The 12,579-nt window shown below is 37.4% G+C and overlaps 1 protein-coding gene across 2 annotated transcripts; it reads left to right on the top strand.

Annotated features, from left to right (window-relative positions):
• The first annotated feature begins 1,654 nt into the window (after nt 1–1,654).
• Nucleotides 1,655–8,162, top strand: LOC131237650 (caffeoylshikimate esterase-like). 2 transcript variants are annotated; one of them, XM_058235539.1, is made up of 8 exons: nt 1,659–2,035; nt 2,786–2,815; nt 3,353–3,482; nt 4,013–4,159; nt 4,716–4,846; nt 6,020–6,157; nt 6,810–6,908; nt 7,541–8,162. In XM_058235539.1, exons 1-8 carry the CDS (start codon nt 1,748–1,750, stop codon nt 7,763–7,765), a joined length of 1,188 nt encoding a protein of 395 aa, XP_058091522.1. In that variant the 5' UTR covers nt 1,659–1,747; the 3' UTR covers nt 7,766–8,162. The 2 variants fall into 2 exon arrangements, with proteins under 2 accessions (XP_058091523.1, XP_058091522.1); XM_058235540.1 differs by lacking the exon at nt 6,020–6,157 and having other exon boundaries at nt 1,655–2,035.
• Nucleotides 8,163–12,579: the final 4,417 nt, after the last annotated feature.

Raw genomic sequence — 12,579 nt, forward strand, 5'->3', positions numbered from 1 at the left:
TCAAAGAACCATTTAGTTCAATTCAGTTCTTGGTTTTGGAGTATATAGAACTGCATCGAACTGAACCATGAACCGAACTTGGAACCGAACTTATATATTTTTTTTTTAAAAAAACCTAATACCTTTCACCTATTCACACCGGCCCTTACCCCAGTCCCCCTCCATTCTCACTCCTTGGTCCTCTCTCTCTCTAATCCTCTCTCTCTTGCTGGTGTTCTCTCTCTCATTGATCTTCTCTCTCTTGCTGGTCCTCTCTCTCTCTTGTTCTCTCCCAAAAACTGTGCAACCAATCCGGAACCAAATCGGTTTTAAGGGTCTGAATCTAGGGTGCTAATGGTCCGATTCCAGTTCTAGTAACAGTTTGATTCTGGTTTCACCCATAACCGAACCGAAGCCGGTGTGCACCCCTGTGGTGCGGCTCTTTCCCATTTAGTACCGTTTACTGGCAAGTTGGGATGTCAACAGCCGGGCCTGGTAGATTTTGTCCTGGATTTTTAACTGTTTTGGGCTTGGCCATCGGGATGTTTCTATTCAAAAATTTAAATTTTCAAGGTCGAGCCCGGTCCATTGAGACACGTACAAGTCTATCAAAGACTTTCACTGCAGTCCTCACTGTAGGCTTGCTGAAACAGGCTACACGAAATAGGGGTGTCAATGGGCGGGCTCAAACCTGAAAAATCAGAATTTGCAAGAGGACCGGCCCGTTACAGCCCTAGATACACTGGCGGAGATTGATCGACCACACGCACGCATACTGCAAATGCACACCTGGCAAGAACGTACCTCAATCAAGACGGTCCATATTGTAGGCCCCACTGTGGCTTGACACGTGGGTCCCCATCTAGTTACCATCAAACCGATAGCGAAAATAGAAAGATCGACCATTCAAATTTAACAAACAAAAACTCCACTCTCCCAATCGACGGTTAAAATTCTCCTATCAATATAATTTTAAAGATGAGCCCCACACAAAGAAGAGCACGCGATTTTACTATTCGGATCGTTAAACTCTTCGGGTATCGTTACCATGTGGATGCACGTGGACGGTCACGCACTTCCAGACCGTCCATGTTTAGCTCATGCTGAATTAGGAAGCGGTTTCGGTGTGGCCCGGGAAATACCGACTTCGGTGAGGCCGCGACCGTTGGACCCATCTTAATATATATCTCTTGTATATCCACGCCGTCCACGTGTTTTGAAAGCTCGTTTTAGGACATGGGCTCGAAAAAAAAATCCGATACAAATTAAGATGAACGCTGTACCATAAGAAACGGTGGTGATTGAACGCCCACCATTAAAAACTTTCTACGGCCCACCGTAACGTTTAAGATCATGCAGGCCTGAATAAAGAGAAAACATATATGCCAGCTTGATCTAAAACTTTTTTCGCCCAAACGAAAATTTTAACGGTTGATGTTCAATAGCACTGTTTCTTATAGTGTGGTCCACCTGAGATTTAGATCGGCTTCATTTTTGGGACCATACACTAAAATGAGCTGGAAAAACAGATGGACGGAATTGATATAAAATACATACATCAAGGTGGGTCCCACGGTTACGACCTCATCAAAGTCGGTGTTTCCCGAGCCATTGCTGGCCGTCCAGCCATCCGTGGGGCCCACAAAAAAGGTCTACATTAAAGGTGTCAAAGTTGCTACCCTTTATAATCACTGGAAAGCTGCATCCATCTTCGACCATCTGATTCTCCTCTGTTTTGTATTCTTCTTCTTTGTTCTGCTTTCTAGTCATGGAGCTCTCTTTCAGACACCAACCTGCAAAACCACTTGAGCTCTTCCGAAAATCCGACGTTCCGAACGCCGAATCCAAATTCCGTTTAATACCCATTTCCAATTCGAGAGGAATGAATGGGAGGAAGCCGAATCTGTCGATCTCCGCGGCCCGGAAGGCGATCGACGGCCTCAACGATGAGATGAACGCCGTTGCTTCCAAGAACATGGATTTCGCAGCGGCACGCAGGCAGGTGCGGTCCGCTTTCATCGACTTCCAACAGCATCTCGATCATTTGCTATTCAAGGTTCGATCTAATCTTTGCTTTTATTTTATTTTATTTTATTTTTTTTAAAATTTTTTGTCGCCTAGATGGGCCATGTAGAAGAATTTTGCAGCTTTCAAAAGGGAAAGGGTCGTAGTCCGCGGCCTATTTTATGAAGGTAGTCCGCGGACACCCATTCGCTGAAGTCTTGTTTGTCACTTCAGCCATTTGGGGCCCGAGGACTACCAAATCGCATCTCTGTTGTTGTATGCTGTGTTCTAACACTGGGTGAGTGGGCCATATTGTCCAGTCAACGATCTCAGCCGTTGGGTTTGAAATGGACAAACGGGGAACAATAAACATCTTTTACATTTTCATTTTCCCCCCTTATATATATATGCAACCTTAAATCTAGAAAGGAGAGGTTGAAGTATACATGTAATCCAATCAGCCCGGACCGTTCATCAGGTGGGCCGCCCATTTATGGGAAAGAATGATGAATGGTATATATTCAACGTAAATTTGTGGCCTACCTGATGACTGACCCAGATATTTCTCATGCCTGCTGTTAGGGTAGATTAGAGTATATGTATACAGCTGTATACATTATCTACAAAATACTATACTATCCATGCAGCTGTATACATTATCTACAATATACTAACTATCCTATCTAATGTACTCTAACATTTGTCATGTGCCGTGAGATGTGTGCCCCATGTGCAGATTATAATTCTTTAAATTATGATATGAACTTCTACTTATTTATTTACATGTGATCTGATGGTGCAGATGGCCCCATCTGGAATCCGAACAGAGGAGGTAATCCGTCTATTTTTAGTCAATTTGAAATCAGTGAAGTTTGGTGGTTTGCCAGCCACTGAATTAGTAGGTCCCTTATGATAGGTTCTGTGGAAATGATGGGACCCACTTGTATTCAATTGGGACCCACGCAATGGTTTTGTGTGTCATTTTGTTTCCACCACTGAGAATAAGGGACCCACTAATTTTGTAGAAGGAGAAGGACAGGCTTGTTGGAGCAACTGATTTGGTTGCATACATCTATCTACCCAGAGCCATTTTACTATGATCTGAACCATTCAGGAGGTGGGCTCTATTTCTGGTGGGCAATGGACCAAAAAATCAGACTGATCAGACAATCCCAACCATCTGTTTTGACTGTCCACTTGCATGCTCCTTAGCAGATTCTTAAAATTGTCCAACAGTAAGGCTTTTGGCCTGTGGCCTATCGACATTAAGGGTCCAGATCTTAATCACTTCCAATGAAAAATGCAACTGCATTTAGAGATCACGAACTGATGTCGCCTGGTTTTGTTGCATGCTGTCTGCAATATACAGAGCTATGAGATAAACTCAAGGGGTTTAGAGATTTTCTGCAAGAAATGGCTACCAGCAGAAGGTGTTCCCATGAAGGGTATTCTTTGTTTTTGTCATGGATACGGCGACACGTGCACTTTCTTCTTCGAAGGTGAGAAAAAAGAAAAGAAAATCAAGGCGTTGTAGTAACTATATAAATAGTTGAAGAAGATGTGATGTTGAAAACTGTTTAATCTGTTACATTGCTCATTTTCGATATTAAAATCTACAAGGTGTGGATAAATCATGAATATGGCTTTTAGTCTATGTTTCGATGCACAAGTGAATCGGATTGTGAATTGCAATCTATTTCGGTCAAGGAAAAGAATGAACAGATTGTATAGAAGAATTTCTAGAATTTATACTAAGGTAGTGGTCCTCAGTTTGCAATTTGGTTCCTTTTAGTTGCAAACTTAAAGGCAATGCGATCCCAATTTGTAGCCAAAAGCAGGCAATTGCAATGTGGTTGTTCCCACTTTTCTGATCTGATTATTGCAATCCAATTTGATAGCACATCCAAACTTCACTACAGCATTATCTTTTACTATCAGACATGTATGTAATGCAGAAACATTGCCTACTTTGAAGTATCTGGGTATTGTAGATTGGAAACCAATGAATTTGGGATGGTGACAATTTCAGGAATAGCCAAACGATTCGCTGCTGCCGGGTATGGAGTTTACGCCCTCGACTATCCGGGTTTTGGCCTCTCCGAAGGTCTACATGGATACATCCCGAGCTTTGATGTACTAGCTAATGATGTTATCGAGCACTATACAAAGGTCAAAGGTATATTTGTCATTCTTCTGCTAGTGTTGCCATCTGGTTCAGTTGTTTGAGCCGTACCGGTATGACCTCAAAATTTTAAACGGTTTGAATTCTCGCAGTGCATAAACACATAAGGAGACACAAATGCATGTGTGACTTATCAGTGCACGGGCCTTCTATTATCATTTGGGCTATATGTCTCTGAATTGCAATGCGACTGAAGGTGGTGTTTGGATGCTAAATTTAACTGAATAGCAATTTATCTATTCGTTATGGAGGAAATAACCAACATGGGTTGGCACCATTTTAATGTGGGGGGGAAAAAAATCCTCCAAATGCAATTCTGTGGATGTCAAGCTGGACTGGAAATGATAACAAGTGTGGAGTGGGGCTAGTCTCACTTTGGTTGTTCTCTTTATTGAATTGAACCACGAATTCAACTCTGTGCTTTAGGAGCACAATTCAATTGAACCAAGCATCCAAATGCAGCCTAAAGAATGAGCAATAAGAGAAACCATGCTGGAAAAGGCTACATGAATGATGGGTTTTTTTTTTTTTTTTTTCTGGTGAGCTGTAGGAAGTCCAGAAGGAAGTGGGTTGCCTCACTTCCTCTTGGGGCAGTCCATGGGCGGAGCCGTTGCTCTCAAGGTTCACTTAAAACAACCACGCGCATGGGATGGAGTTATTCTTGTCGCCCCTATGTGTAAAGTAAGCCTATTGATCTCTTAGCCATACTCAAATAAACATTACTATCAAATATTTCGTGAGACAATGTCAATGATCTGTTGTTCTTAACTCATAGAATGGATTATCATGTTGTGGTTCTTTTAATCCATGTTTGGATGCACAATTGAATTGAATTGCAATAAACCAGTAAATCGCCTGGGCTTAATTACACATCCATTTCTAGTTCTGTTACAGGGGAGTTACATGAGGAGATTTTGTCTTCTGATATGGAACATCACATGTGCTTTTTGAAAGTTTATGGTTCTTTTTTTAGATGCACTATCCATTTTATGTAGTCTAAAAAATCTGCATTTCTTTTTGTTGCGGTACCTTGTCTCAATTGAGAGTCTTACCTTCAACGGCCTTTGAAATTTCTTGGAATCTTCAACTTGCAAAAGTACATAAGCTTGACTTTCTCAATGATCTTCACTACCATGTTAGATTCACCTCCATTTAGTCCACTCTGGCATGGATTGTGCTTCCTTGCTGAAGAAATAGAGGTTGTAATATTAGCTTCTGCTTCTTCTTGAGTCACTGAATTCATTAGAGTTCTTGTTATGTTGTTCTTGAGGGAAGTTTCCTCCATTAGATATGACACCCAGTAATGGGATTGACTTGAGGCTGTACTAGCATTTTAACGGCCAATATATCATTGTGGTGCTACATGAAGTAAAATTCCGTGACCATACCGTGATAACAGCCATTATAACATTTTCATTATTTTCTATTTTTAGTGGTACATATCTGTTTATTATTGGAATGGTCATAGATGATTTGATGATAATGGCGTTGATTCTGGTGCTAGTTTGTTTGAGCTCCGCGGATCTGTTCTTCTTGCTCCTAAATCATATATTCGGTCGCCATTGAATCAATGTTTTACTGAATAACTGCGGCTGTGCTTGGATGCACCATTCAATCAAATTGTCATAAGTAGTAATATTTGTATTGAGAGACTATGCTCCAAATTGCAATTATATGATATCCAAGATAGACATGAAAGGAATGTGGCTGCAACTCAAGGCTGCTTCTCCATTATGGATATTCTGGAAGCTAGTTATGTTACTAGTTGTTGCAATCCAATGCACCGGTGCATCCAAACGCTGCCTAATAAGAAATGAAACTGCTACAATTGCTGACAATGTGGAACCAATCAAGATTGCAGAGGATGTTACACCCCCAGCAGCAGCTATCAAGTTGATGACTCTCCTGTCAAAGGTTCTACCAGAAGCTAAGTTGGTGCCACAGAAAGATCTGGCAGAGTTGGCATTTAGGGACCCCATCAAAAGAAAAATGGTGTGTTTTCTTTGACTATCTTACATGGATGAAAAATGGAAGTTACTTTAAGTCTTGTGTCTTGGCAAACATACAGTTTGCTGATGTACAGGACTCTATTCATGTGGGCCATTGTTCAGACTGTTGATCTAAAGGTGCCCAAATGGGTATGGGGTGCACCACAAGTCTACCCGACATGGATTGGTGGATTGTTGACAGTGGACAGTTGCCTTCTTTTGTTACTTAAACCATCTGTTTTTAGGACATGATCAACAGGTTACGATATTCCAATTTGGGAGTCTCTTGGGGCACCCCCATTCAACTTGGGGCCGATCGGATCAATGAGCCATGGTCCTCACATTTATAAAATCTAGCACACCATCAAATTGCATTTGCCAAATGGGGCGAGATTCTGGAATTCAATGGAACTCGATGAATCCAAATCCCTTTTTCCCCCCTCATTTCAAAGGAATGTTTGATTGGTAGTATTGTTTCCTTAAAACCTCAAATTCTTGAGTTTAGCAAATTTCTGTTTATGCTATTTGCTTTTATCTAGAAAATCACCAGTGTCTTAAATAGTCATTTCCTTTATCAGAACATCCATTATTCTTGTACCTTTTCTACCCAAAGGAAGTTTTGAGAATTATATCTCTGCTGATGTTGACGTTTTCAGGCCTACTATAATGTGATTGCATACTCTGGTCGAGTAAGGTTAAAAACTGCAGTCGAACTTCTAAAGACCACACATGAAATCGAAGCGCAGGTGGAGAAGGTCAGCTTCTCTTCAACAAGCGACCTGTGTCATTTATTTATTTATCTATGAACAATCTAAGAAAACGCTGCAACACACACACACACACACACACACACGACATGATCAGTGTATTCTAACCATCATCACCTTCCCTTATTACACGTTTTTTGTTCTTAATTTTGGTGCCACATGTTAATGAGTTCATCTTTTAATGCAATACAATCATCGTGCATGTTCTTGTCAACCATAGCCGCAAACTCGGACTAATTAGATGACCTTAAGTGTCCAAAAACTTACCTATAGGATACATCAAACATTTTGGATCTTACGGGCGAACTTCAACCGTATCCTGTTTTTGGGATATGGCTGATCCAAGAGGTGACATGTCAGTTGGATGGCTTGGATTGATGAGCACGTTCACCAATCATGTTGTGCCAAAGATAAGCTTATGAATATGAACTATCATAGTTAAGATACACACCACATCATATTAATTTCGTGGCTGTTTATCTTTGACATTAGTAGATTATCCAGGCGAAGCAAAAATATAAAGCGGACCCCACATAACTGGGACAAGGCTATGATTATGATGATGAATGACGACGATGATGCTTAGTAGAGTATCTTTAACCCATGACATTGCATTGCAGGTTTCATCTCCATTGCTAGTTCTTCATGGAGCCGCAGACAAGGTGACTGATCCCCAAATAAGCAAGTTCCTCCATGAGAAGGCTAGCAGCAAAGACAAGACTCTAAAGCTATACCCAGAAGGTTATCATTCTATATTAGAAGGGGAGCCTGACGATCGGATTCTTAAAGTCATTGATGATATAATCTCCTGGCTAGATTCTCGTTGTGATCTTCCAAAGCAGTAGGTTTGATTTGGTAGGAAATTACATGATCATCCAGCTGAGAGTCGGCAGTCTGCTTAGATTTTGAATTTGTAGAAATGGGGCTCATCGTTCATTGGTCCAGATTGTTGGTCTGCTGAGCCCAATCAACTCCCAGATTGGAAGATTCTAGCCACCAATCTTGGGCCTTTTCTCTGTTGGACATGAATTGTTGTTGTATTTCTCTTCTTGTAATTATTCAGTTGAAACGTTATTGGGATTCGCCTATTGAGGAGGTTCTTGGGTCATGGTGTGGCCTGACAAGATTAATGATCTGGATCACTGAACCATGTGTGCTGTTTATACAAACTGAAAACCTGAGTATGCTGTTGAATTATGGATTGTGGATGGTGAAAAATAAAGAAATTCATTGCACTGACTACTCTTACTAGATGTTGAACTTCTGGATTGTCAAAAATAAAGGAATTCATGATCTGGGGGAGTCCCTTGGATTGTCAAAAATAAAGAAATTCATGACTTGGGCGAGTCTCCTTCACACAGGCCTGCATTGCGTGAGCTTATTTTGGTTTCATAAAAAAACAGAACTGAATGGAAAAAGTGTGCGAAACTAAGCGAATTTATTGTATCATATAAACTAATTTTGATGTGAATACCGGATTTGGCACAGTAAATCAGGGCAGAGAAAGGTCAAGGATTAGGTGAGCAAATGAAATTTAATTTCTAAGTGGTCCTTTGGTGCCTTGGATTTGGATTTTAGCCTAGGATTTTCAATCCCCGAGATTTTCATTTCATCAGCTGTGTTTGGTTGCTTAGATTTTCAATCCCATGGAATCCAGCAACTATGTCTGGTAGCTTAGATTTTCAAAGCTGTATTTGGAAACCTGAATTTTCTAGAAGGCCACTTCATACAGAGGAGAAGAGATCAGTTATGACAGTTGGAGGGTTTTGAAAATCCTCGGATTTTACAACCCACCTTTTAGAAAAGAATAAAAGGGGCCCGTTTTGAGGAATTTCAATCTTCCTGCTAAAATCTAGGTTGTAAACACAAATTGGATTAAAAAACAGGATTGAAATCCTAATTTCCCAAAATTCATACTGCCGAATGACCCCTAAGGGTGCAAATTTACAATCTAAGTAGATGTGCTTTCCCCATATTTTGGATTCCAACATGGGTCCCACCTTAATTCATCTATGCTGCCCACCTTTGATTCATATTGGTGAAACATGCTATTCTCCAACTAGACGGTCAAAATAAAATATAGGTAAGGCAAGAAGCCACCTTCAAGTGCAAATAAATAAATAAACAAAAAAATAAAAAATAAAAAATTTAATGTTGCGTGAGAGTGGATAGAGATGAAGCCAAGCCTTGTATTCTTAATTTTTCTTGTTCGAGTGAAGCTCCGCATTGCTACACTATTGCCAAACCATATAAAATCTAAGTGCCTCTTATATCTTGTATTTTGGTTGCTCTTTTCTTTGTAGTTTTGCTTTTCTTACATCAATTGTATGTGGGTGTCTTTCAATAATAATCGGTATCAAAGTTAAAAATTGAAAAGCCTTTAGCACAATATCAGAATTGGTGTTCATGTGTCATTTTTTTTTCCCTTCAAATTATTGGATCGAGTTTTACTATATTCAAGGCATTGAAGTTCATGAATGCAATTATGTGTAGTGAAAGTTAAAGATGAACATAGTATTGTTGAAGAAAGACTATGCAATTGCGATAGAAGAATTTTTTTTTTTTTTTTTTTTAAAGCTTGTAGAGATGAAAGATGAGATTTTGAGGAAAAAAATAATTTTCTATGATAAATCTTTTTCTTACATTATATGATTCAGTGTCGTTTAAAATTATTTGTAAAATTACTACCAAAGGTTTATATGACAAGTTGCAAAACCTTTACAAAGAAAATTTTTTGTCAAGCAAGCTATTTTTTTGAAAGTAGCTATATAATTTGAAAATGAAGGGTTTTTTTTATTTTTTTATTTTTAAAATTTTAAATTTTAATTTGCAAAATCACTTGAAAGGGTTTACTACCCAATTCACATATTGACAGTGATCAAATGTTAAAATTAACAATGATATAAAAAAAAAGAAGTTACTTTCTATTTTATTAGATGCTTGACTAGCAAGATGTTTTGCATATGAATCTTCTTAATGGTCTAGATCTCAATGTGTAGTTAGTCATGTCTAGTACCAAACAATCTCTAAAAAAAAACATCTGAAGGATCTTTTGGAGATACTGTAATAGTCAGAGGAAGATTTATTGAGAGGCATTAGTGGGAGAGAATGAGATAAGATCCAAGTCGAAACGGCACAAAATAATAAAAGTATTAGAATTGTGTAAAGAATGATTACTTGTATAAAAATAACAAATTCAAGAACGTAAATTAGCAAAATTCTAAAACTGATTCACATGATGAAGCATTAAATTCAAAGGGCGGAAAAATAGTCATTTGGATAAAAACTATAAACTTAGAAAAACAAATCAGGAAAATATTAAATTTGATTCACATGATGAAGCATTAAATTCAAAGGGCGGAAAAATAGTCATTTGGATAAAAACTATAAACTCAAAAAAACAAATCAGGAAAATATTAAATTTAATTCACTTGATCAAATATTGAATTCTGAGTTGAGAAAAAAGAGATTCATACGAGGGTGGAGAAATATTTTCTATGATTTCCCCAGAGAATCTAAACTATCAATGAATTTTGGATTCAGACACTTTTCATTTTATATGACACCACATAAGGACCAGTTATATTCACGTCGGTTGTGTAATGACAGCACAGTTTACATGAATGATGATAACACATATAAATTTATGGAGATTTAAGATCTCAGAATCAATGTGTGATGTTATCATCTGTACACTTTCGAGTGTGTTGTATGTACTAAACTTATAAAAGAGTCTTCTCTTATAGAAAAATTCGATAAAGATAAGTATAAATTTTATAGTTAAAAGGGTCAGGTAAAAATTATAAAACAAGTGATGTAAATTTTGAAGTGAGAGTTGATAGACGATTCATATCGGTAGATTAGAAATACTGGGGTTAGTGATACTATTGTTGTTGTGAGGGTGTATGCTACTATTTAGCATTGGTTGTTTGGCTATATGAGCAAACAAGGATTAAAAGCACTTCTTCATTGAAATTTACTTCTTGTTTTAAAAATCTATTAATCTAAATTTTTGTAAGGATTGTTTAATTGAAAATTAGCTACGTAGAGCTTGGTTCTCATCTTCGATTGTTATAAATAAGATGTATTAGATTTAATCCATTTTGATACCTAAGTGACACATATTAAACTTTTGGGAGGTTCGAAATATTTTATTTCTTTTATTGAATATTTCTTTAGGATGATATATATTTAAATGCTAAAAGAGAATAGCAATGGTTTACTTGTTTCATGAAGTTTTAAGCATTAGTTGAAAACCATAATAGAGAAGATTAAGTGCTTGATAACTGATGTTGAAGGAAATATATACACCTTGAAAGAGTTTCATGATTTTTATAATGAGCATGACATTGAAAGGCCCTATATAGTCATCGGAACTTGAGCAATAATAAAACATAATGGTTGAATGCTTGAATCATGCATATATATATGAATCATGCTAGGAGTATGTTGAGTTTGTCTAAGCTCGAGCAATATTTTCAGGCGGTAGGTATTAATACAGCTCACTATTTGTTGAATCTCTCCTATAACTATTTTAGATTGTAAGATTCTTAAAGAGGTATAGTTTAGAGAACTTGTTAATTTTTCATTCTTTTGAATTTTCAATTTTGATATTTATGCCTAGATTTCTAAGTAGTCAATGATTAAGTTGAATCATAAGTCTAAAAAGTATAATTTTCTTAACTCTACAAATGGAATAAAGGAGTATAGATTGTAGGACCTTGTTGCTAACAAGTTAGTATTAGCTATGATGTTGTAAAGGAAGTTTCCACACAAAAGACAAGGAATTTTTAAGCATGAAGTTACAGAAGATGACTCAGATGATCAGTAAGTTGACTTAGATGATCAGTAAGTTGAACAGTTAAATGTTAAAACTACCCTTTTGCGCATTAATCTTGATGAGAAATTTTATATGGCTAAACTCGAATGCTTTGATGAGGAAAAAAATAAAATTTTGTTGGCTAGCTGAATAATTTTTACGATTTAAAACAAGTGCCATGGTATTGTGCAAGTAGTTTGATTATTTAATTGTAAGTTTATGATTCAAAGATGTGAGTGTGATCATTGTGCCTATGTTTATGGCTATCGTAGATGTGGCTTTAATATCTTGTTATTGTATGTAGATGACATGCTGGTTATAGCCTATGGTGCTAATAGAGATAGTATTGAATTGGTAAAAATTTGTTTGACTAGGGAATTTGATATGAAAGATTTATGTATTTGTAGTCAAATTTCTTTTATAACTACTCTTATAGACAAAAAATAGAAAATTCTAAATAATCCAGAAAGGTTATCTTGAAAGAGTTCTATGTCACTTCAATATGTAGAATTTCAATCCTTCGTACATATTTCACTTATTGTAGGCTGCGAGTTGTCTTCATATCAATCTCCTAGAGAAGACAAATATATCTTTAGTACTATATTCATCAACTGTAGAGAGTCCTATGCTTGTCATGATGTGTATCAAATGAGGGATTGAGTAAGTACTGAGGACACTTACTAAATGCATGATGAATTCAAATATAAATAATTGGATTGTAGTAAATGGATCATTAATCACTTAAGGGGTACTTCTGAAATTTAGAGTGGGTTTTTTTTTTCTCATGTAGTTTATGCATGAGATTGAAATAAAAGAAGATTAGTATTAACATTTTCTCTT

This window comes from Magnolia sinica, chromosome 2, assembly GCF_029962835.1.
Source record: "Magnolia sinica isolate HGM2019 chromosome 2, MsV1, whole genome shotgun sequence".
Classification (NCBI taxonomy): Eukaryota; Viridiplantae; Streptophyta; class Magnoliopsida; order Magnoliales; family Magnoliaceae; genus Magnolia; species Magnolia sinica.